Genomic DNA, 25,487 nt, shown 5'->3' with positions numbered 1-25,487 from the left:
GAAGGTTGAGAACCACTGATTCTAAGGCTATGTATTTTTTTTTCTTAGTATAAAAATTTATTATACATAAAGAGTATTACCACTAATGAACGCAGACTAGGATACCTTGGTATTGAATGGAAGATGGCTAGTTCTTTGGAAAGTGGACAGGTTTAGGTGGTTTCGGCCACTTTGGTCAGACAGAAGGGCACATGCGAAACACTGCGGCACCAGGCACCAAGTGACTGCTCTGTGGGCCGTGCTGCCTTCCCTGCCTGATCTGGGGCTTTCAAAGAATGTCACACCCAGAAGAAAGCAACTAAATTGAAGGGGCTAAGGTGGCTCAGGCTTGATTCTGAAATCATGGTTTTGGGGGTGGGATGGGGGTCTCGGTTCCCCAAACCCAATTGACCTGATTTGATTGCTCTGCTAAGCTAGAATGTTTAACCGAGGCAAAGTAAAAATAAATGGAAACTGAAAATAAAACTGGAACAGCACAGGCAGTGTGGATAGCAAGCAAAAGTAACCCATAAAAGTTTCAGGGTAACAGATTTTATTTAAGAAGGACAAAGAAAGTTTAAAGCACTTTCAAATAGAGTTGGAAGTGAGTTCCTCTCCTGGAAGTGAAAAGGTGGGAGAGTCCCAGAGGCAAAGGCCTGCAGGGATATACCTACTCTCTCCCTTTGAAATTGGTTGCAAGTCTTTCCTTGGCCTCTCTGGTTCCAGGCCTTATTGTATCGTCCTTTTCTATTGGTCTTTGATTGTCTCTTTCTATTGGTCGTTGGTTACCTAGGTTACTCCAGACCCACATTTTTTTTTTTTTTTATTTTTTTTTATTTTTGGCCGGGGCTGGGCTTGAACCCGCCACCTCCGGCATATGGGACCGGCGCCCTACCCGTTGAGCCACAGGCGCCGCCCACATTTTTTTTTTTTTGTAGAGACAGAGTCTCACTTTATGGCCCTCGGTAGAGTGCCGTGGCCTCACACAGCTCACAGCAACCTCCAACTCCTGGGCTTAAGCGATTCTCTTGCCTCAGTCTCCCGAGTAGCTGGGACTACAGGCGCCCACCACAACGCCCGGCTATTTTTTGGTTGCAGTTTGGCCGGGGCTGGGTTTGAACCCACCACCCTTGGTATATGGGGCCGGTGCCTTACCGACTGAGCCACAGGCGCCGCCCCCAGACCCACATTCTTAAGGGTTCTCCAGACTTCCTGGCTCCGCAGGCCAGGCTTTCTTCCCAACCCCACTTGAGGCACCTTTTTTAGTGTCCCTTCTCAAGGGCAACACCATCTGAAGCAATGTGTTTAATTAGATGGTTTCTACAAACTATACACGAAGATTCTAACCATCACAATTCAGTGAGGTACAAAACATCAATTTTCTGGCTGTGGGAAGAGAAAGCAACACCCATGGTGGCACCTTCCAATCTGCTTATTCTAGGGGCAGAGGTGAGGGGAAGGTCTTTTTTAAACTAAGGCCCTCATTTCAATGTACAAAAGAATTACTGTGATCAATATTACATTGTATTGAAAACAAACTGAATTAAAAAGCAAATACTACTCTATACTGGGGAGAAGTAGGAGGAAAGAATGAGACTTTAAAGCAGGAAGGAAGACAGCTGGGGGAAGGTTCTGTGGCTGTGACCCTGGACGGTCACTCACACTTCTCCGGTTTTACTTTCTGTGGCTTCCAATTTTTCTTCTCTTTCTTCTCCTTTCTATTTGTTTGGAAGTGTCACCAGCTGTCCACATGACCATCTTGTCTTTCCACAACGTTTTTTTGCCATTCTTTCTCATTTGGCTTTTTCTTGAGCTTCATTCTATTCTTCCCTTTGTTGTTTTCCTTTCACATATCTCTTTGCTTTCTTTCTCTTTCCTTTTAAATTCCAGCTCAGCAAAGAGTTTCATGGTTTGTTTATATACTGCTGTTTGAAGAACTCAGAATCCTCCTCCTCTACAATTGTAGGTTTTCCTTCCTTTCTTTTTGTTTCTCTTTTGCAGTGCGTCCCACATATTCTTTTCCTGCCCGAGTTACATCTGGAGCCCTCTTCTGTTCCTGATCCAGTAGCAACTTGTAAGCTTTGTCCGCAGCTTCAAAATCTTTTTGCGCTCTGTCAGCATCATCTTGATTTTTGTCAGGATGCACCACTGTGGATAACTGCCTAGGTCTCTTTTTTATTTCCTGATCTGTAACTTCAGGATCTATCTGAAGAACTTCAAATGGTTTCAAATTGAAGAGGAACAGGGGGAGGGAGTCAATCTTTCAACTTGATTTTTGGATGTTAGAACCGGGTCTCTCTTCTCTATTTGTTGAAACCTCACTGTATAAAAGGCCCTAAATGCTGGGCGGCACCTGTGGCTCAGTGGGTAGGGCGCTAGCCCCATATACCGAGGCTGGCGGGTTCAAACCTGACCCCGGCCAAACTGCAACAAAAAAATAGCAGGGCGTTGTGGTGGGCGCCTGTAGTCCCAGCTACTTGGGAAGCTGAGGCAAGAGAATAGCCTAAGCCCAGGAATTGAAGGTTGCTGTGAGCTGTGACGCCACAGCACTCTATCGAGGGTGACAAAGTGAGACTCTATCTCTACAAAAAAGAAAAAAAGGTCCTAAATGCTTCCTCTGCGCAGCCACCGCAGCCCGAAATCTCCCGAAGCAGCCATGAGGCCAGCTATCATGTGACCCTTCTCTATAAGCTGCATATTTCACTGGGAAGGGGCACTAGACCCAAGGGCAGAGGAGAGGAGGAGGGAAGGTGTTAGAGCAGAAAACCAAACCAACAAAACCTTTGACCTCAAACCTAAGCTACCAAACTCACAGAATTCTGTTCATTTAAATTGGTGGCTCAGTAATCCAAGAGAATCCATCCACCAGTTTGATGGCTTTTTTCCCCCCTAGTAGCCTTGTCTTCTCCTTGTTCCCACTGGTTCCCTCCTATCAGCATTTCAATGTTACAAAGTTCCCCTCATCTTACAATAGCTCTTCTCTAGCTCTCTTTTTCCTCCAGCTAATGTTCTCTTTCTCTTCACTTTCATAGCTTCTTGAAAGTGGGGTTTCCATTTTCTGTTTCCCAATTTATTCCCATCTGGTTTTTTGCCTTTCTCCTTCATTGCCCCTCTCTCCAAGAACATAAATTTCCCTTGTGTCACCCAATCTAAGGCCTGATTTTCAGTCATTTTTTTTTGACCTCTCAGTATCACTGGGCACTTGCCGACTTCCTTTTTCCTTTGGAAATGCTTGGTCTCCTGGCCTCAGTGAACGGTGTGCTATCCTCCAGGTCTTTTTCCTGGCAGTTTTCAGTCTCTGATGCTTGCTATGCCTCTTCTAAAATCTTAGGGTTAAGCTGGATCCTAGGACCTTATTTTCTTTTGTTTTTTTGAGACAGAGTCTCACTTTGTCATCCTTGGTAGAGTGCCATGGCATGATAGCTCACAGCAACCTCAAACTTTTTGAGCTCAAACAATTCTCTTGCCTCAGCCCTGAGTAGCTGGGACTACAAGGCCCCCCCCCCACACACACAACACCTGCCTGGCTATTTATTTTTATTTTTATTTTTATTTAGAGATGGGGTCTTGCTTTTGCTCAGGCTGGTCTTAAATTCCTGAGCTCAAGCTATCTGCCTACCTCACTGTCCCAGAGTGCTGGGATTATAGGTGTGAGCTTTTGTGCCAGGCTCCTAAGACCTTCTCTTCTATGCTTTCTTTCAAGCCTCTACACTTTGAATTCAGTTACCATTTTTACAGAAGCCTTCCCAAATGTCCTATGCATCTCAGATTTCTCCTGTAAGAAATCAGATGTTTGAAACCCTCTGCTTTGACTTACTGAATATCTTTAGACCCATCTACTTATCTCTGCCACCACAACCCTCATAGAAATTATTCTTTCTTGTCTACATTTCTGCAACAGTCTTTTGCTTTTTCATGTTTCTCTTCTCTAAACAACTCCACATGTTGCAGGCTGAGTGATCTTTGAAAAACACATTGGCGGGAACACTATAATGGCCTATGTATTAAAAAACTCCCAGTACAAAATTCCTGGATATGCTGGATAAAATTTGACGCACCTCCATTTAAATATATTGCCAAGGTAGCTAGAACGATAAAGGAAATCTCCTTTATTTATCATTCAAAAAAAAGTATGCCTTGGTTCTGAGGCTATCAGAAATTCTTTTCTTGGCCAAATTTTAGCCAGGCTTCTGAAACTTTTCCTCGCTAGGCCCATCTGTATACTTCTCAAATGTGTTCAAATCCAGTTATAGAAAAAAGGCCTGGTAAGTCAGTTTAGCTAGAAGCCCCCAACCTTGTTATCTGATCACCCTGCATGTCTGATTAGCTATCTCATCATCCATCATTCCCCAGTTGATATCTGATCACTCTGGCCTATCTTAAGCAAGAATCCTGTCAGGTGGAGTTAGCCCTACCAAATCCCCCTTACCCCATTCTTGGGTCCTAAAACCTTCTTCTCTTCCTACTCTACATGTGTGGGTTGAGTCCATAGGGAAAAAGTAAGCTTTCAAAAGCCCACCTAGTATCAACCAGTGTTACTGGGAAACTTTTTTTTAAATTTCAGAGACTGTCATAAGGGTGCACACATTTTGGTTACATAATTTGTTTTTGTACAATTCAGGTCAAAGTTATAAGTGTGCCCTTCACCCTGAATGTATGCATTGTACCCATTATAGGAAACTTATTTTTATAGGCTTTGCTCTTGGCTAGGATTGGTTGTAAGAAATTTAGTCTTCTCTGAGAAGTTATATTATTTTTCTGCCTTCTTGCAGTTTGGATTAGAGTTTGGATTAATTGTCACCTGTGTGGCCTAGGGAGCTCTAACCTAAGAATTAAAGTCTCAGATAGAATACCCAAATTGTCCCTCACTTTCATTTTAAAGGATCTCAATAGATAAAATCCTGCCAAGCATGAACACAGAATCTAAAATTATAAAACACACAAGGAAAACAAACTCCTCTGAGGAGGAGTCAACAGAGACAGCAAACAGCAGTTAGACAATCAAGGATTTCAAATGTTGGGACTTTGAGACATAGACTGTAAAATTACCAAGTTTAAGATGTTTAAGAAAGAGGACCAGGCAGGGTGGCTCATGCCTATAATTCCAGCACTCTGGGAGGCTGAGGTGGGAGGATTGCTTGAGGTCAGGACTTTGAGACCAGCCTGAGCAAGAGTGAGAGCCCTATCTCTACTGAAAATAGAAAAGTTAGCTGGGAGTTGTGACTGATGCCTATAGTCCCAAATACTCAGGACGCCAAAGCAGGATTATTGCTTGAGCGTAGGAGTTTGAGGTTGTTGTGAGCTAGTTTGAGGCCATGGCACTCTAACCCTGGTGACAGAGTGAGATTCTGTTTCTTAAAAAAAAAAAAAAAAAATGTTTAAGAAAGAGGAGAAATGAAAAACATGAGAAAGGGACAAGATACTATTGAAAAAAATCTCAGGCACAGTGCCTGTAGCTCAGCAACTAGGGCGCCAGCCACATACACTACAGCTGGCTAGTTCGAACCCAGCCCAGGCCTGCCAAACAACAATGATAACTACAACCAAAAAAAAGGAAAAAAAGTCTCAGCAGAATTGACAACCAATATGAACTTAGAAAAATGGAAAATATAATGATTAAAGTTTTATAATTTAGTGTAATATTACGGAATAGGCATTGGTTAAGAGAGGATTATTGTTATTATTATTATTATTGCAGTTTCTGGCCAGGGCTGGGTTTGAACTTGCCACCTCGGACATATGGGGCTGGCGCCCTACTCCTTTGAGCCACAGGATTATTAAGAGAGGATTATTATTAGATTATGAAGAAATTACCCAGAATGCAGCAGAGAGAGGGAAAAAAGGTAGAAAATGTAATAAAGAGGGTATGAGACAAGGAAACTAAAGTAAGAAATTATGACTCGTCTATTTGGTTTCTCAGAAGAGAGGAGTCAGATACTAGGATAGAAAAATATTTGGTGAAGTAATAGCTGATTGTTTTCTCAAATTAATAAAAGATACATATACTCAGATTCAGTAAGCAAAATGAGTTTCAAGTAGGATAAATAAAAAGAAGTCCATACTTAGTTCTATCATAGTAAAACCACAGAAACAAAGACAGAGAAGAGATATTGAATGCAGTCAGAAAGAAGAGATAGGCTATCTATAAAGAAATAACAATTAGATGGGCAATTGACACCTAAATGCAACAATATAATCCAGTGGAATAACATGAGGGTAAAGAGAAGATAGTTGCCAAACCAGAATTGTACACCAACAAACCATTCAAGAATGAAGGCAAAATAAGGCTACTTTTATTATTGTTGTTAATATTATTATTACTTTTTGGAGACAGAGTCTCACTTTGTTGCCCTTGGTAGAGTGCTGTGGTGTTATAGCTCACAGCAACCTCAGACTGTGGGGCTCAAGGGATCCTCTTGCCTCAGCCTCTCGAGTAGCTGCGATCACAGGCACCCACCACAATGCCCAGTAGTTTTAGAGATGAGGTCTTGCTCTTGCTTGGGCTGAAAAAAGCAAACACTGAGAGCATTTACTACCATCAGATTTATAAACTTTTTCAGGAAAAAAATAAAATGATTTCAAAAGAAAAACGTCAGACACGAGGAAGTCGTAATCAAAGGTGACCATATAAGGCAACAATAGTTTAATTTGTGAGTAAGAATTAAGAGAATGAAAATACTAGTCACCAATAATAGGTAATATGAAAAAGTATGTGACTAGAGTTAAATCGCTGTGAAAAGGATAACAATACTGAATAATATTCAACTTTGTGTAATATATATTTAAAAAGTTAAGGTTAACTATTACACATTAAAAATAAGGTGTGCAGGCCAGGCCCAGTGGCTCATGCCTATAATCCTAGAACTCTGGGAAGCCAAGGTGGGTGGATTGCTTGAACTCAGGAGTTCGAGACCAGCCTGAGCAAGAGTGAGGCTCCGTCTCTAAAAAAAGTAGCTGGGTGTTGTGGCCAGCACCTATAGTTCCAGATACTGGGAAGGCCGAGACAAAAGAATTGCTTGAACCCAAGAGTTTGAGGATGCTGTGAGCTGTGATGCGACAGCACTCTACTAAGGGTGACAAAGTGAGACTCTAAAAAAAAAAAAAAAGACAATAGAAATCAGTAGCCATAATGAATTCAAATGGAGTAAGAAATTGGATTAACTAGATGTACTGGAATTACACATTTCAACAGGGTTAAATAAAAAAGGTAGTTGCATGGCTCGGTGCCTGTAGCTCAGTGGTTAATGCACCAGCCACATACACCGAGGTTGGTGGGTTTGAACCCAGCCTGGCCTGCTAAACAACGACAAGTGCAACAACAATAACAAAAACAACAAAAATAGCCGGGCCTTGTGGTGGGCACCTGTAGTCCCAGTTACTTGGGAGGCTGAGGCAAGAGAATCGCTTGAACCCACGAGTTTGAGGTTGCTGTGAGCTGTGACGCCACAGCACTCCACCGAGGGTGACAAAGTGAGGCTCTGTCTCAAAAAAACAAAAAGGAAGTTGCAGAACAGTACTTACAACTGGGCATTATTTATTCAAAGATTAAAAATATGCAAAATCATACTATTTTTGTTGAAGGGTTAAATACATATGTAAAGTAAAAAGAAATGCATGGGAACGCTAAGGAGAAAAGTCAGGATAGCATTTACCAGTGGTGGTGTGGGGGGTAAAGTGGGATTGTGATCTGACGGGAGTACCCAGGAGATTTCAACTTCTTATTTCTTAGGCTAGGACTCAGTGTTTTTCAACCTTTTTTAAATCTCACATCACACTTGAACCTATAATTAAACTTCCGCTGCACACTTAAATTATGTTGGTCAAAAAAAAAAAAAAGAGTAAAGAAATAGAATATACTTGCTGTGCTTTGAACTTCTTTTGCAAATAATTTAATTAATGATCTTTAAAAATTTTCATGGCATAGCAGTTGAAAATCAGTGGGCTCAGATGGGTACATGGGTATTTATTTGATTTTTCTTTGTATTTTTGTTATTTTTATAGTCCTCCGCATCTCTTTGTATTTTTGTATAGTTGAAATATTTCATAATAAATAAAAATGTGTAGTGGATTTAAAATTTATATTCATATTGCAGATGTGCAGAAACATAACTTTATTTCCTGCCATTGAATACAACTGACTCATGAACATTTCTCCTGGGTAGTGGAATCAATTCAAATTCTCCCAAAGATAATTACAATTTCTATGAGGCTGGACAATAAAAATTTTCAAACTTGCTCTAGAAAAAGTGCTACATATATCATTGCTGAATATCACTGCAGTCACCTTAGAGATATTCTCCCTGGGAAACTATGCACCCATGTTAGCGCCTAGTCCACCCCTCAAAGCAATTCTGGTACTCTTTTTCTGGAATGGCCAGCAGAGCTGTGTCCTACAAGGTTGGACAATTAAGTTCTTGAACTCATCCTAGAAAAAAATGCTATAGACCTCATTGCTAAATATTACTCTGATGGTCAAGGGGACTACTTCGAGGATGACCGTAATGATATTCAGCAATGTGGTATATAGCACTTTTTCTAGGATGCGTTCACAAATGTAGTTGTCTGACCTCAGAGTTTAAAACTTCTCGTATATTCAGTTTTCTCTGGGTAAATTCCTAGTCTTTCTGAGTGCCTTGTTCCTCTTCTCCGTTCCTTCTCCCAGCTAGACACTTGGGTGTAGCAGGCCATTTGGTCAGGCCCTGTCATCGAGTCCTCAATGCCTGCTTGGATGGATCTCATCTCATTTGGCCTTTAGAGGTTGCTTGCTGAGATTGGTGAGAGCACAGCTGGTCAGGCTAGGCCTTTGGGCTTAGTATTTTGCCCTCTGCATCTGATACCCATGGTTCTTTCCTTGATCTCAGTATTCCTCACTGTCCCCTGGAGAATGAAGAAACAGTTGGCTTGCCTTCTGGCTAACAGCATGAAATGCATAGGCTGTGATGAATGTCCCCTCACACTCATCTCTTGGTTACTTCCCCCTGTCATTACTGTCCAGACACCTTTCTGTGGTCTAGCACTTAGTTACATGTTGCTGTTGACAAATTATCTCAAACTTGGTGGTTAGAAACAACATATAATCTCATATAGTCTTGTGAGTTAGAAATTTGGGAGCAGCTTAGCCAGGCAGGTACGGCTCAGGGTCTCTCATGAGGTTATAGTGAAGATATCAGCTAGGGCTGCAATCATCTGAAGACTTAACTGGGGCCAGGGGCTCCTCTTTCAAGAAAGCTCTCTCACATGTTGGTGACAGGTGGCTTCATTTTTTTTTCTGATTGCTTCTTGCCATGTAGACCTCTCTTCAGGGCTGCTTGAGTGTCCTTATGACATGGCAGCTGGCTTTCCTGGAGCAAGTAATTTAAGAGAGTGAGAATGAGGAGGAGGCCTCGATGCCTTTAATGACCAACATACAGTCACTTTGAACACAGTCTGTTTGTTAGAAGTGAACCACTTAGTCCAAGGAGAGAGAAATTTAGCTCTAACTTTTGAAGGGAAGAGGGTCAAATAATTTGTGGGTATGTTTTAAATCTACCGCAAGTTCTATGTTGCATTTTAGGACTTCTCTGAGATGCTTGTAGTCTCGCAGCTGTGCCTGGGGTTTATGGCACAATCCTTGTTTTCAGAAGTCCCCACTAGCTCTCTGGGTTTTTGAGCATCTCTTCCTAACTCCCTAGCTGGGTCCCCTTCTCAGAAAACGTAGGCAGCACTTGTAATCTATTTTTTCCCTCTCTCTATCTCTTCTAGTTCCTTTTCCAAGCCAAGGAAAGCTGTTTACAGGGCAACTACTCTGATGTCTGATCCTGTTTCTTTCCTCCTCTTGATTTATAGAAAGAATTCCATGCTCAATCTTTACTCAACAAAACCTTTCTCTTGCAAATGAACCTCTCACTTTCCAGGCTATTATTTAGATATGGAGTAAAAGAACTTGATTTTGACAGTCAAAGCTAAGGCTTGTCTTATTTGTTCCCTCACGCTGCAGAAAGAAAAGGGAATAGTGAGAAGGGAAGCTGCACTGGGTGACGTCTAAAACATACTGACTTCAGGCACGGCTAGATCTGGGTGCTCTAATAACGTCACTAGGAATCCACATCGTTCTAAATCTCAGCTCTTCTTTTTTACAGACTGATTTCATTTTCTAAAACATTTCCCCTTTCAGGTCGAGGATGGATGCTTGGCTTCAATTTCTAATAGAGCCACTATCTCTCATAACTCCAGCAAAAATGTCAGAATTGACTGTCCTTGGACTGATTTGGGTCATGTGTCATCTCTGCATCAACCATGATGGCCAAGTATGCGGTGTTCTGATTTGCCAGGTCTGAGTCATGTGGCCACTGCTGTGCCAGTGGTGAGGTGGGCTCCCTTCTCACTGTCCTCCACTGTGGAAACCCAGCTGGGGTTCTGAGGTGTCCCTCCTCCCCTCTGTGGCCTCACCCTAGTATTGATGATGCCCACTGCAATGCCCATCTATTTTTAGTAGAGACAGGTTTCATTCTTGCTAAGCCTGGTCTTGAACGCTTGAGCTCAAGTGATCCCCCCACCTTGGCCTCCCAGAGTGCTGGGATCACAGGTGTGAGACACTGCACCAGGCTTCAAAGTATAATTTTATTATTCAAGATTGGTTGGATTAAACAATGAAGCATGAGTATAAAAAAGTGGAGGCATTCTGTCCTGTAGATCACCTGACCTCTCCAAAAAGACTGAGTAAAAATGAGAGTAGAGAAGCTATTAATTCAATCCAAACAGCACCACTTGAGAAAAAAATTGGTGGAAATGTCTTATTATGATAAAAATTAAAGGTGACATTTTTAAGATTTAGGGATATGGAAGTAGTCTTGGAATATAGACCAGACTAGATGTTAGTTGTAATTCAGTAATAGCTTTTATGCCCAGTTAAATTTAACATTCTTTTTTTTTTTTTTTTAGAGACAGAGTCTCACTTCGTTGCCTTCGGTAGAGTGCAGTGGCATCACACAGCTCAGAGCAACCTCCAACTCCTGGGCATAGGCGATTCTCTTGCTTCAGCCTCCCGAGCAGCTGGGACTACAGGCGCCCGCCACAACGCCCAGCTATTTTTTTGTTACAGTTCAGCCAGGGCTGGGTTTGAACCCGCCACCCTCGGTATATGGGACTGGTGTCCTACTCCTTGAGCCATAGGCACTGCCCTAAATTTAATATTCTTGGAGGAGGAGAGAGATAACTGAGGTAAAACAAGAAATTTATTTAATGAAACATTGAAAGATAGAATATTAAAAGTCAACGACCTATAAGAACCCTGTAAATTTATAGACATTGTGGATGTTCAAGAAATAACAATCTCTGGATCAATGTTTCCAGGCATCTAAAAAGTTTTCCTTTATGATCAGCCAGCATAAACAAAAAAGATGCTACAGGTAAAAAAAAAAAAAAAAATATATATATATATATATACACACACACACACATATATATGAACCTTTTAAAAATTGGGTAAAAATTAACAGGTTGAGGACAAAAAGAGAAGTCACTGAAAATCCAGAGTTAAATGTTAACTAGAAATTAGGTAAATAAAGATAATTAGAGGGGCCAGGCGCTATGGCTCATACCTGTAATCCTAGCATTCTGGGAGGCTGAGGTGGGTGGATTGCTTGAGCTCAGGAGTTTGAGACCAGCATGAGCAAGAATGAGACCCCTGTCTCTGCTAAAAATAGAAAAAAAATTAGCCAGGTGTGGTGGCAGAGCCCTGTAGTCCCAGCTACTTGGGAGCCTGAGGCAGGAGGATCACTTGAGCCTAAGAGTCTGAGGTTGCTGTGAGTTATGATGATGCCATGGCACTCTATTCAGGGCAACAGAGTGAGAGTCCGTCTAGAAAAGAAAATTATTAGAAGGACTGAAGAACACAAACAAACAAAAACGAAATTTTTTTTTTGAGACAGAGTCTCACTCTGCTGCCCTGGGTAAAGTGCCATGGAGTCATTGTAGCTCAGAGCAGCCTCATGCCTCTGGGCTCAGGTGATCCTCTTGCCTCACCCTTCTGTGTAGCTGGGACTACAGGCATGTGCCACCATGTCCAGCTAGTTTTTCTATTTTTAGTAGATGCAAGGTTTCTCTTGCTCAGGCTGGTCTCAAACTCCTGAGAGCAAGCAAACCACCTAACGCGGCCTCCCAGGGTGCTAGGATTACAGGAGTTAGCTACTGCACCCAGCCACAAATCAAACTTTTAATTGCAGTGTAAGTGTAGTGAGCTATCACAAAGTGAACACACACCTGCAACCCCTACCCTAGTTAGGAAATAGGACATCACTAGCCCTTCAGAAGTGTCCCCCTACCCCCCATCATTTGCCTCTTCCTAATTATTACCACCTCCATCTTGACTCTTAACACCATACATTAGTTTTGTCTGTTTCTAAACTTTATATAAGTAGACAGACACGGTAGGTCTTCTTTTAAGTCTAGTTTTTTCTTTCCTCAACATTATGTTTTTGATCTTCATTTATGCAATTGAACATAAATTAAAACTGTTTATTTTTATTTATTTATTTTTTTTAGAGACAGAGTCTCACTTTGTTGCTCTCAGTAGAGAGTTGTGGCATCATAGCTCACAGCAACCTCCAGCTCTTGGGCTTAGGCGATTCTCTTGCTTCAGCCTCCTAAGTAGCTGCGACTACAGGCGCCTGCCACAACGCCCAGCTATTTTTTTGTTGCAGTTTGGCTGGAGGTGGTATATGGGGCTGGCACCCTACTTCACTGAGCCACAGGCACGGCCCTAAAAACAGTTTAATTTTTGACACTGGGTAGTGTCCTGTTGTATGATTACACCACAGTCTTTATTCATTGTACTGTTGAAGGACTTTTGGGCTGTACCTATACATAGTGTGTTTATGAACATTCTTGTTCATGTTTTATGATGCAGAGATTTCTTTTGGTGTATTTCTAAGTGTGGAACTGATGTCACAGGATATGTACATTTCAGTTTCTCATCTGATAACTGGAGTCAATTGGTGCTCCCTCTAGTGGTGCATGAGCATTCCTGCTGCTTTCCTTGGAAATATTTCATGTCAATCTTTCTGATTTTAACCATTCTAGTGAGTGCGTAGTGTTTTTAATGTGTATTTTCCTGGTTACTTAGGAGGTTGGGTACCCTTCTCATGTTTTCTGGCCATTTGGTTATCTTATTTTGTTAATTTTCTGTTCAAGTCTCCTCTTTGTGTTTCTATAGAGATGTCTGATTTTTATTATTTTATTATTGATAGATAGGCATAGTTTATAAGTTCTGCATGTGAGCACTTTCTGCTTTTGCTTTTTCATTTTTCATTCTCATTGTCTTTTGATGAATAGAAGTCCTTACAATTTATTAAATTATTTTTCCTTCAAGGTGGTGGTTCTCAAGGAAGGGGTGATTTTGCTTTGCCAGGTAGGTTATCAGATAAAATACAGGACACCCAAATAAGTATGAATACAGGAAACTCAACGAGACAATGAAAAAAATTTTAATGTAAGTGTTTCTCGGGTGATATTTGGCACATACTTTTTTATTTTTATATACAGAAGGTGCCAAATATATGCATATATATATAGACATTTTAAGAAAGGAGAAAACTGTATTGAAATTGTAATATTCAAGTCATGTTTGACTTCTGCAATTACAAGAGGTACTCAACATGACTTTATTCATCTTTTACTATTGGTATATATTTAGCATTACACTTTTAATACAGTTTTTTTCCTTTCTATAATTTTTTTGGTACCCTCTCTCTGTGTATTTGTTTCTTATTGTTTATTTGAGATTCAAATTTAGCTGGTTATCTTTTTAATTTTTTCCCCCTAAATTTGGTAATATCCCTAGTATCCTTAGGGGACATTTGACAATGTTTTGGAGACATTTTTGGTTGTCATAACTTGGGGGGTGGTGGGGAATCTGCTGGCATCTAGTGGGTAGAGCAGTGGTCCCCAATCTTTTTGGCACCAGGGACCAGTTTTATGGAAAACAATTTTTCCATGGACAGCTGGGGTGGGGTGGGTTGGGGGGGTGAGTGGTTTTTGGGGTGGGGAGAACAGGATGTGGTAATGTTCTGGCTGCTTCCTAACAGGCTATAGACCAGCACCGGTCAGCTGCATGGGGTTTGGAGACGGCAGAGTAGAGGGCAGGGATACTGTTAAATGTTCTACAATTCACAGGACCTCTCCCCTCAACAACAATTTATCTAGTTCACAATGTCAATAGCATGAGAGGTTGAGAAGTTTGCTTTAAGGTCAGTGCTTTTTTGTGTACCTTGAAAAAATCTTTTTTTTTTTTTTATTGTTAAATCATAGCTGTGTACATTAGTGTAATCAAGGGGTACAATGTGCTGGTTTCATATACAATCTGAAATATTCTCATCAAACTGTTCAACATAGCCTTCGTGGCATTTTCTTAGTTATTGTATGTAGACATTTGTATTCTGCATTTAGTAAGTTTCGCCTGTATCCATTCTAAGATGCACCGTATGTGTGGACCTACCCATTACCCTCCCTCCCCCCCAACTTCTTCCCTTCCTTTCTCTCCCTTCCCCTCCCTTGGCTCTTTCCCCATATTCTTGTGCTATAGTTGGGTTATAGACTTCATATGAAAGCTATAAATTAGCTTCATAGTAGGGCTGAGTACATTGGATACTTTTTCTTTCATTCTTGAGATACTTTGCTAAGAAGAATATGTTCCAGCTCCATCCATGTAAACATGAAAGAGGTAAAGTCTCCATCTGTCTTTAAGGCTGCATAATATTCCATGGTATACATGTACCACAATTTGATAGTCCATTTGTGGGTCGATGGGCACTTGGGCTTCTTCCATAACTTAGCGATTATGAATTGGGCTGCAATAAACATTCTGGTACAGATGTCTTTGTTATATTGTGATTTTTGGTCTTCTGGGTATGTACCTAGTAAAGGAATTATAGGATCGAATGGTAGGTCTATTTTTAGATCTCTAAGTATTCTCCAAACATCCTTCCAAAAGGAATGTATGAGTGTTCTTTCCCACCAGCAGTGTAGAAGTGTGCCCTTTTCTCCACATCCACGCCAACATCTCTGGTTTTGGGATTTTGTTATGTGGGCTACTCTTACTTGGGTTAGGTGATATCTCAAAGTAGTTTTGATTTGCATTTCTCTGATAATTAAGGATGATGAGCTTTTTTTCATGTGTCTATAGATCATGCGTCTGTCTTCTTTAGAGAAGTTTCTCTTCAAGTCCGTGTGTACCTTGAAGAAATCTTTTTAAATTCCAAGGTAATAAAGATATTTTCCTATTGCATCACCTGAAAGTTTTATTGTTTTATCTTTCACATTTGAATCACCTGGAATTAATTTTCATGTATCTGTGAGATAGGGGTCAAATTTCATTTTTCCTCCTGGGTGGTCACTCGACCCAGTCGTATTTATTCAAATGGCTGTCCTTTGTCACTTCTCTGCAGTTCCTCTTTTGCCGTAAACCAAGTGTCTGTGGATAAATGTGTCTATTTCTGAACTCTCTTCTGTTCCATTGCTCTAATTGATTGCTTTTGCATCAACACCACACTATCCTAATTAGTCATTTTAAATAAATCTTGGTGGGATATCTTAGACTGAATTTCCCTAGAAAGAGACCCTGCTGCAAAGATTTGAATGCAAGTTGTTTATTGGTGAAGTGACTCCTGAAAGCATTAACGGGAGAGAGAAGCAGTGAAACACAGAAGGAAAGAAGGAAAGAAAATCAAGTGTGTGGGTTCACTGTTCTCCAGAATCGCTGGCCTTCTGACAAAGTATGGTGGACCTAAAAAAAAAAAAAAAAAAAAAAATCAAATGAGTTTTAATGAACGAATCACCTCGGTGGGCAAGTGGGGCTTTATCTCACCTGTGACTTTTGGGAGATGGTGCAGGATGTGCCTCAGTGTTGTCTCAACACAAAGGTGACGAAACTGGATTATTTATCCACCAATTCTCATCTATTATGGTTGAGGCCACTTCAGGATCATTAACTCCTTAACATTTTTGGTCTGCCCTCTGCACTGGCTGAGTGTGCTTCTGTAGCCAGAGAGAGCTTTTAGGGAGAGAGTTGTGGATAATCTGAATAAGAAGCCTCTCTGGAGGCTCATTTGGTGAGCAGAGATGGTCCTTTGGCAGGACACCAACAGTATCAGCTACGTTCCCCCTCTGGAGATGGTCTATACAACACCCTGCAGTAAGTTCTTTTCATCTTGTCAGTGATTCTTCAGGGTGGTTACCATTTATAATAAAACAGTCTGATACAGGGAGGTGTATTTGTCAGGGCCTTCCAGAGAAACAGAACCAATAGGATAGAGATTATATTTTGAGAGAGAAGGAGTGAGAGGGAGAGAGGAGGGAGAATGAGCAGAGAGGTAGGAGAGAGAGGAGAGGGAGAGCGAGACTGTGCCAGCTCAGATCCTGTGCACACGAGCCCTCAAAGGTGCTGAATGTTGTGGGTCTCTTTGGTAAAGGATTGGAAGAATATCTCCTGAAGATCAGATCGAGTGTAATGGCAGGACCTGAGGTTATCTGTTGTCTGAGATGCCATGGGGTGAGAAACTAGTGAAAGTATTTAGTGCGGAGGGGGCAACACACAAGGCAGGAGAGATGTCACAGGTTTGTTCTCCCGAAACCACTGGCAAAGCTTTGACGAGTGTCACTCCGCATTTCGTGGCATGGATGAATGTTCCTTCTTTGTGATGAGAACATCACCGTTCCTAGGAGCTGGGGCTTGGTGGCATTTATTACTGAGTACTCAAAAGACACCTTTCTGGATCCTGAAGCCACTTGGATGCCCTTGGTGGCCTCTGTCATCTAGGGACCCTCTTCAGGGGTTGGGTTTCAAAAAGTAGCATTTCTTGGTCAGGCACAGAGGCTCACACCTGTAAGTCTAGCACTGTGGGGGCCTGAGGCAGGTGGATCACCTGAGATCAGGAGTTTCAGACCAGCCTGAGCAAGAGTTAGACCCTGTCTCTATCAAAAATAGAAAAACTAGCGGGGTATTGTGGCAGGCACCTGTAGTTCCAGCTACACCGGAGGCTGAGGCAAAAGCATCGCTTGAACCTGAGGGTTTGAGGTTGCTGTGAGCCATGGTGATGCCATGGCACTCTACCCAGGGTGACACTGTGAAACTCTGTCTCAAAAAAAAAAAAAAAAAAAGAAAAAAGTAGCATTTTTTATCTCCCACATGGAAGTGAGTCACAACAGTGTGGTACTTGGCCTGCTACCTTTCTGGTAGCAAAGCTACTTTAGTGTGGGCTTGAGAATATTTGCGGATCAGGGATATGACTTCCCCCCTCTTCTGTCCATAAAGGGGAACCATGAGGAAGCTTCTTGGATAGAATGGGGTGTGGACTTTCAACCAAAGACATGAAGAGAGGTCAGGCCAAAGGACTCTGAGAAAGTTCTCTCAGGGACCAGGCTCACAGAGGGAAAAGGTCCTGCCTGGTCATTCTCCACTTACCCCTCCAGGCCTGCTCTCCACCCTATGCTGGGGCCCATGTTTGTGGGCTGCTTCAGAAGCCGCCCTGTCCTTTTTGCAGTTGGCTTCGGCCAGTGGGAGCACAGCAGGAGTTGGGGGTAGGGGGAGAGGGCAGGAATGGAATTGATTCACACAGTCTCTCCCTGCCAGACCACCCTTTGGCTGTGTGTCCTTCCTCTACCATAACCCACAGCTCCTGTTGATACAGGACAGGTGGCGCCCCAGCCATCTCACTGGAGGACCTGCCTCCTCCACCTTGGTGGTGTTGGTGCGGTGGCAGCTGGCAGAGGAACCAGCAGGCTGGAAAGTAGGCAAGGGCGGGGAGCCTCGCATCCCTACCGAAGGCTCCAATAGCCTAGAGTTTGGGCTTTCTTCTGGTTTGGGAGAAGCCGTTGTGCATGGATGTTGATCATGCAGACTTGTGATGCTGCCTGTCCTGTAATCTGCTACTGTGATCTGTTTTGTAGCAACGAGTGAGTGAGAGGCAATCTTTCCTGTAGCTCAGATGAAAGCTTCATAGATGGCAGATCTTCTCTTATCAAAGTGGATCTTGAGGAGCTCCCTGTGTGGCACCAACTGCCTTTTTTCTATCAGATATCTAAACCAGGGGTGTTCAACCCAGGGTGAGCTTGCCCTCTGTCACCCTTCCCCGCCTCGCCCCACCTGGGGATGTGAAGCAATGCCTGGAGATATTTTGAACATCACAGAACATGGGGTGTTTCTATTGGCATCTAGTAGAAAGAGGCCAGGGATCCTCTTGACATCATACAACTTGTTTGCCATTCAAAATGTTCTTAGTGATTCTGAATATTACTAAAGATCAGTCAGAATTGATATAGAGTTGATGATTAAGGGAAGGAAGGATCTGATTTATTTTCTTTTTTAAGCTAGAAATAGGGATCCTGAGGCCTGCAGCCTTCTCTCTTCTTTCTTTCTCTAGTTTTTCTGCTTTATCTCTTTTCTGTCTTTGTGTGTGTATGTCTGTTTCTCTGTCTCTGTCTCTCTTATACACACAGAAGCACATGCGTGTACACACACACGCACGCACACACACACACACACACACACACACTCCTTCCAAATCTTATAGGTGCTTGGGCTGGGAATCAGGTTACTACGTTAGGAAGAAAAGAATACCAGGTAGTCAGCACATGCTTGTGACTGCATGCTGGGTCTTTATTGAGAGTTCTATGACCTATAGAAACCTGGTGGAGCCTCAGAGATGTGGCCAGGGAAGGAGAGGCAGGCTGGAATGAATGGCACACAGAAACTCTTCTGCTTGGGTCCAACTCCAGATAGCCTCTTTTACTGGCCCAGGCTCCAGGGTTAATTTGACCTCAGGATTGTGTTGATCCAGGGCCGGTAATGAGAGATCCGGGTGAAGACAGCAGGGGGCTTTGCGTCATGCCGTCCATAGGACACAATGCCCTGGGCCACTCCAGCACACAGAAGAGGGCCCCCAGAGTCTCCCTGGGGGCAGAGAGAACACAAGGTGACCCAGGGAAGTCCTGCTCTCCTGCCCTTGGGTCCCAGCTCAGGGTCACAGTCAGACCCAGGAGTACTGGCTTCTCAGGTGACTCATCTGACTAGACCAGGTATACATCTGGGGCAGCCTCTCCACCTTCTTCAAGTCACCCCATCCACCCTGCACAGCAGATGGGAATGAATGGGCCACTGTCCTGGGCCATGGGAGGATGGACAATTCCAGTTTTCTCAGTCCTGTAATCTCAAACCCTGATGCTGGCTGACAAGACCCCATCTCTTTCCAGAAGAGTTCTGGTCCCTGAAGAGTGACCAAAATGTGTGGGGATGTCTAAAGTGGACCCTGTTTTCTGTCTCCTGTAGAGTGATTTGTGGAGAAGAACCCTGGTTGAAGGCTCACCTTAAATGCGGAGTTGATCTTCTTGGGATTGCCCACGCACAGCTGGAGTTCGTGCTTGAAATCTGTGTAGTGGCTGCAGGCCTCAGGGTCCATGAGTCTCTGCTTCACCTCTTGCAGAGTGTCTGAGCCTGGCTTTGTGACACCTGTTCTTCCCCAGCCAACCACCCGGCACATTCTCCCAGGTGGGACAAAGTAGAACTGGGGTGGGAGGGGGAGTGTGCCCACGGCCAGGGTCAAGTTGGCTTTCTCCTTCAACTGTGAAGGGAATGAGGGCTGTTAGTCTAATAAATGGACCCTGAGGCCATAGGGGTTGGAGGACAGAGGAGCAAACTGCTTCACGTTAGAGCAAGTGCTACCAAAACTTCAGTGCAGCACTGATCTGGAGAAGAAGCTTAGGAGAACAAAAAGTAGACAGGGGTAACAAAGATGTCACCTTCAGTAACATGATGTCGTGGTGCAAAATAAAGCCATCATATTTTGGATGAGGGAATTGCTTTACAACCTCAAGCTCCTGCCACGTGTCTTCTTTCTCTTTTATGTTATGCATTCCAAGGGTGACCTTTATAGACCTGTCGTGAGGAAGAAGGAAGAACAAGGAGAAGCGATGATGGCTTGGGGTTTGTCCCAGGATGTACCCATTCTGAGAAAAGGGGACTGGAGCCTCTCACTGGACTACCCATCTCCCCTTTCTTGGGCTGCTGTGGCATTTAGGGACTCAGATTTGCTCAGGGAAGAGTTTTTTCAGGGAACAGACATGATTTCCAGGAGTCTCTAGAATTAGTGAGGAATGAGCAGCCTACAGAGGATCCAGGGGACGGGGTTCACTTCCTAAATCAGGGAGCCCAGCCCTTGACGTGGAGGTATCAGAGGCATGGGGGAAATGTGTGGGGATGTCTGGAGTGAACCCTGTTCTCTGTACCCCATAGAAACGATGAGTTCAGGAACCTATAAGGCCAATGTTCTTGATGAGGCTTAGAAAAAGTGGCCTTGAGAACTGGATGGGGCCTTGAAAAGTGAGTCACATGAAGACATGATTGTAAGAGGGACTTTATCTAAAAAATGTAATCAGTTTCTTGTACCTTCAACGAATCCCCAACAATTAAAAAAAAATGGAAAAAAAAAGAAAAGAAAAGTGAGTCACATGTCTTATGTGTTGGGGAAGGGTGAGTGGGGGAACTTTAGTGGGGTACTTTATCAGGGCCTCCTTTTCCTCTGAAAGGGAGCTGAGCTACCATGACTGAGGCTCATGGCACCCATTCAGTCACGAGAGCAATTTGTTTTTTGAGACAGAGTCTCATGTTGTTGCCCTCGGTAGAGTGCCATGGCATCATAGCTCACTGCAACTTGAAACTCTTGGGCTCAAGTGATCCTCTTCCCTCAGCCTCCTGAGTAGCTGGTACTATAGGTACTCAGCACAATACTTGGCTATTTTTTAGAGACCAGGTGTCACTTTAACTCAGGTTGGTCTCAAACTCCTGAGCTCAGGCAATCCACCTGCCTTGGCCTTCCAGAGTACTAGGATTACAGGTGTGAGCCACTGTGCCTGGCCATTCAGTCATAAGAGGAATTATTTTAAACCCAAACCTTGCCTCTTGGGAAAGCTGATGTGGGCCCAGGATGTCATCTTCAGGTCCCAATGCAGGTGTATCCCTGGTTGCTACGCTGATTATTTGTCTCCCATTTGGGGATAAAAGGACCTGTTGTCTCACCTTCCTGCACAGTGAGCAGCTGTGAGCACAAAGTCCCGTCTTATCAGAAAACCACCACAAGCTGCCAGCGCACCATGGCGAGTGACAATTTGCAGGTAGGCCATATAGGGGCGGGAGTGTGGCTTGCACTCTGTGCCCCCGATGATCTCCCCTGGAACAGAGAACCCCGGGGTTTGAAGGCAGGCACTGGTTCTCTCTCTCGAGAATGAGCAAGTTGGGTTAAGCTGAGAGAGGCTTCCCTTGAATCTCATCCTCACTTTTAATTCTGCTCATCTTCCGTTCATGTTTCTTATATCTGCTTTCCCCACCCATAATCTCCCACAGCAATTCACATTCCTTCATCGTGGCACAACAGCCCTACCCCTGCCTTGATTGCCCTTCAGACAGTCTTCACTCAGATTCCTCCCACCCCTAGCCTGCCCTGGCCTACCGTCTTCTGTCTCCGTGTAGCACAAGCTGTCCAGCTTTCTGGCTTGCTTTCCCCATACCCAGTGAGTGGAGCCACAGAAGGACAAAATCACAAGGCAGTCTGTAGCCCTGAAGCTCAGAAGTTTAAGAGAACATGCCCATTTTCCTGGCGATATCCCTTTTCTTCCCATTTGCTCTGGGCTTTTGCCCAATCAGTGTAGGATTCCTTGCTCCTGGGACCTACCATAGGCTGCAAAGAAGGAGTGGAAACTTCAGTTTGGGACTCTTGAAGACAGATCCTGGGGCTCTGTTTAAGAGTTAGCTATTTTCAGACAAGGCATCTTTGTTTTAAGAGCTGATCCTGAAGACTACAGAGGCAAGGACCCCAGTACTCACCAGCCTCAGCTCTGGGGCACAGGATAAAGAGCAGCAGGAAGAGAGGAAGCAGATGCATCTTTCCAGGAAGGCTGCCTGGGTAGGTGCTGGTTTTACTTTCCAGTCTTGGGTTTTATAACCCCCAGTAGACTCTGGAGGGGCTGGGCTTGTAACCACAGGAACTGTGTGGTAATATTTTCTTCTCTCACTCTAACTTGGGTATTTTTCTCATCAGAGATTCCCCCACAATCCCCCTCTGGTTTGCTAGAGTGGAAGTTGAGACCCAAACTCTCAAGTTCTAGCTCCCAGAATGAGCCCTCAATCATGGAGCCTTTTCTGGGTGGGAGGTGGGAAATGTGGGGACCATGTGTCTTCCAATTAGGAAAGCTAATTAAAGGCCCATAAGAAACATGGATTGGGGTGAGTCTTTTTTTTTGAGACAGAGTCTCAAGCTGTCACCCTGGGTAGAGTGCTGTGGTGTCAGAGCTCACAGTAACCTCAAACTCTTGGGTTTAGCGATTCTCTTGCCTCAGCCTCCCAAGTAGCTGGGACTACAGGCTCCTGCCACAACACCCAGCTATTTTTTGGTTGCAGTTGTCATTGTTGTTTGGCAGGTGCTGGGCTGGATTTGGTGGGCCTATTGTTTGGCAGCTCCAGTGTATGTGGCTGGTGCCCTGGTCGCTGAGCTACAGGCGCTGAGCTGGGAGAGTCTTTAGGCATTCAGAAGCATGAATACTTTCATGGCTATGACCCTGGGAAATGCATTTCACAAAATGACCCGATGCACGTACAAAATGTATGTATGAGGACATAAACACACACATACACGCATGCAAACGAATCAAAAGTTTCAGGAAACAATATTTATTCAAATCATGTGCAATGCTCCCTGTTAGTTTCCATTCCATTCCATTCCATTCCATTCCATTCCATTCCATTCCATGTTAAAACCCAAGCAATACCCTACTCAATGGATAACACCCACAGTTTGAAAAACATTGATCTGGATCTCTCTTCCTCTGACACAAATGTTCATTGGCAGAAGAGAGATCCAAGCAGGGTAGATGTGGGAAGGGAACACACCCTAGGGCAGGACTTTATACACATGATGACAAGAGCAAATGGGACTGGAATTAGCATTTTCTGAGAGTTTATGCATATCATTTATTGTCACAAATATTAGTATTATATAATAATATAATACTATATTATACTAATACTTAGTATAATAAAGTATTATAATAATAAAGGTTTTGCTCTTTTTATATCAGCCTTGGGAAATGCCATTATTGTCACTTTTGAGATGCAGACGGACACCTTAACATGATCACAACCCCATAGCTCATAACTGCCAGAACTGGATTTCATGCATATGTCTGTGGCTTTCTCTGGATTTGGAGAAGGGAGCCCAGGAAAGACCTGGCCAACATGATGGAATATCATTTCTTTTGGAGATTTTTAAGGCATTTATTTCAGAGATGGAATTGTGCAGGGGATAAAATCCTTTTCCACATCGTTCCACTATGCCCTTACTCTCAGCTTGGGCCTGTGACTGGGATGATCTATTCCTTAGTATATATACTGGCTGGGTTTCTGTTGCTTTTAACTTAATTTCCTAAGTTCTATTTCTGGCTATGACTCTCTCTACAACAAGACTTTTTTTTTTTTAAGAGTTCAACTTTTTATTGAACATGTTATAAAAGGGATTTACTTAAAAAGACCAAAGCCCATGTCATCATCAGATTCCTCAGCCTCTTCTCTCTTTGCTTCCACTTTCTTCTCCTCAGCTGGAGCAGTAGCAGTGGAGCGGGCAGGACCTCTGGCACCAGCTGCTTGAGCAGGTCCACCAGCCCCTACACTGCAGACGAGGCTCCCAATGTTGATATTGGCCAGGGCCTTTGCAAACAACCCAGGCCAAAAAGGTTCAACATTTACACCAGCCACTTAATGAGGCATTGATCTTATCTTCTGGGATGGTCACCTCAACGTCATGCAGAATAAAGTCTGAGTAGATACAGGTGAACTTGGAGACAGAGGCCAGAGCGTGGGCGAGTATTGGGAAGGCACCATCAGGCACAGTGCTAGTTGCAAAATGAAGTGAGGGCCTTACTCCAACATGGACTTAGTTCCTCAGAAGAACCCAGCACCTTGGCAGCAGCTAAGGAGAATAAGACATTTATAGTACGTTCTTATTATTTACATCTGGGAATCTCAGGAGTCCCTGTGCTACTTTCTTCCCTCTTTAGCATTAACAGGTAAAAATACAGATTGCCCAGTTAAATTTGTATTTCAGACGAACAAATAATTTTTTAGTGTACTCTCAAATAAAGAATGAGACATACTTATAGTAAAAAAATTGTTTTTATCTGAAATTAGAATTTAACTGGGAGTCCTGTTTTTTTTTTTTTTTTGCAGCTTTTGGCCGGGGCTGGGTTTGAACCCACCACCTCTAGCATACGGGGCTGGCGCCCTACTCCTTTGAGCCACAGGCACCACCCAGAGTCCTGTATTTTTATTTGCTAGAGTCAGCAACCTTACTCCTGGCTTTCTACCACTGGCAGAATAGAGGAGACCCTGGAGATGGAGGATCTTATCCTGTGGCCCTGCACCTGTTAGACCAAAAAGCAGAGAATCCTTTATACAAGTGAAGGGGTTCAATTTTTTATTCATGGGATAAGGAATTGACAAGTAGGAAGTCTAGGGTTAGTATGAGATAGTTCCACAGCTTCAAGGTTCAAATCCATTGAGACTTAAGTTCTGTTTCAGCTGCCTGGATGAGGGTAAGGAAATGGAATAGGTACAGCTCCAGGAAGGGGACCAATTCAGAGAAGATGATGGCACCATCTGCTCACATTGTCTTCCTTGCTTTGTCAAATGTGTTTGTGTACAAGGTCTTTTAAGAGCTTTCCTTTTTCTCTCTCTTCTGCTATTTTGCAGGTAGTATGTTGGTAGTGAACTTTACTGTGTATAGTCTGCAGTTTTTAAGTTGGGGATCTACAGAATATCACGTTGGGAGTGTGACTAAACTAGAGGTGGAATGAAATCATCTACAGCTGGGCGGCGCCTGTGGCTCAGTGAGCAGGGCGCCGGCCCCATATACCGAGGGTGGCAGGTTCAAACCCCGCCCCGGCCAAACTGCAACAACAACAACAAAAAAATAGCTGGGCGTTGTGGCGGGCGCCTGTAGTCCCAGCTACTCGGGAGGCTGAGGCAGGAGAATCGCCTAAGCCCAGGAGTTGGAGGTTGCTGTGAGCTGTGTGACGCCACGGCACTCTACCAAGGGCGAAAAAGTGAAACTCTGTCTCTACAAAAAAAAAAAAAAAACAAAAACAAATCATCTACAGCTACAGGACTAGGAGCTGAAAGCAGTGCCTGATGAGGCTGGGTTATTTCAGTTCTGGGGAGTCAAGCCTCATTTCCTTTTGTTTACGAGATAGTGAGAATTATGTTCAAGGGAGAATTTTTGTTTTTAGGAAGTTTAAGTATGGGGAAAGAGTGCGTATTGATGCTCAGAAGCCAAATGATGGATTGTGGTGGACAGTTGTCATATATGTCATTCCTTAATGTCTTTTGAGCACTGGTCCTGTATTAGAGGAATTCCCAATTAAAGTTCTTGCCTTCCTATGGTAGAATCCACAAACTGCTGCTCAAGTTTCTCTTGTGTCCAGGGCCGGGTCAT

The 25,487-nt window shown here is 43.4% G+C and overlaps 1 protein-coding gene and 2 pseudogenes across 3 annotated transcripts; all 3 read right to left on the bottom strand.

Annotated features, from left to right (window-relative positions):
• Positions 1-1,633: 1,633 nt before the first annotated feature.
• On the bottom strand, positions 1,634-17,767 carry LOC128588610 (dnaJ homolog subfamily C member 8-like; annotated as a pseudogene).
• Positions 17,768-18,595: 828 nt separating this feature from the next.
• CMA1 (chymase 1) lies at positions 18,596-21,924 on the bottom strand. 3 transcript variants are annotated; one of them, XM_053594578.1, is made up of 5 exons: positions 21,830-21,924; positions 21,026-21,176; positions 19,750-19,885; positions 19,317-19,571; positions 18,596-18,904 (listed from the first exon to the last, which is right to left on the bottom strand). In XM_053594578.1, the coding sequence occupies exons 1-5, from the start codon at positions 21,885-21,887 to the stop codon at positions 18,761-18,763; spliced, it is 744 nt and encodes a 247-aa protein (XP_053450553.1). In that variant the 5' UTR covers positions 21,888-21,924; the 3' UTR covers positions 18,596-18,760. The 3 variants fall into 3 exon arrangements, with proteins under 3 accessions (XP_053450553.1, XP_053450554.1, XP_053450555.1); XM_053594579.1 differs by lacking the exon at positions 21,830-21,924 and adding an exon at positions 21,678-21,733; XM_053594580.1 differs by lacking the exon at positions 21,026-21,176 and having other exon boundaries at positions 21,830-21,894.
• A 1,555-nt stretch (positions 21,925-23,479) lies between these two features.
• Positions 23,480-25,487, bottom strand: LOC128588609 (60S acidic ribosomal protein P1-like; annotated as a pseudogene).

The sequence above is a fragment of the Nycticebus coucang genome, chromosome 6 (assembly GCF_027406575.1).
Source record: "Nycticebus coucang isolate mNycCou1 chromosome 6, mNycCou1.pri, whole genome shotgun sequence".
Classification (NCBI taxonomy): Eukaryota; Metazoa; Chordata; class Mammalia; order Primates; family Lorisidae; genus Nycticebus; species Nycticebus coucang.
This window is presented reverse-complemented; position numbering and strand designations above follow the sequence as displayed.

What these genes read in the sequence shown, in the direction of transcription:
- CMA1 (XM_053594578.1), bottom strand. Translation starts at nt 21,887, where the DNA reads ATGCATCTGCTTCCTCTCTTCCTGCTGCTCTTTATCCTGTGCCCCAGA. An exon ending in GTGCCCCAGAGCTGAGGCTG is followed by an intron (nt 21,177 to 21,829) that starts GTGAGTACTGGG and finishes TCTCTGTTCCAG; the next exon opens with GGGAGATCATCGGGGGCACA. An exon ending in AGATCAACTCCGCATTTAAG is followed by an intron (nt 18,905 to 19,316) that starts GTGAGCCTTCAA and finishes CTCTGCCCCCAG; the next exon opens with GGAGACTCTGGGGGCCCTCT.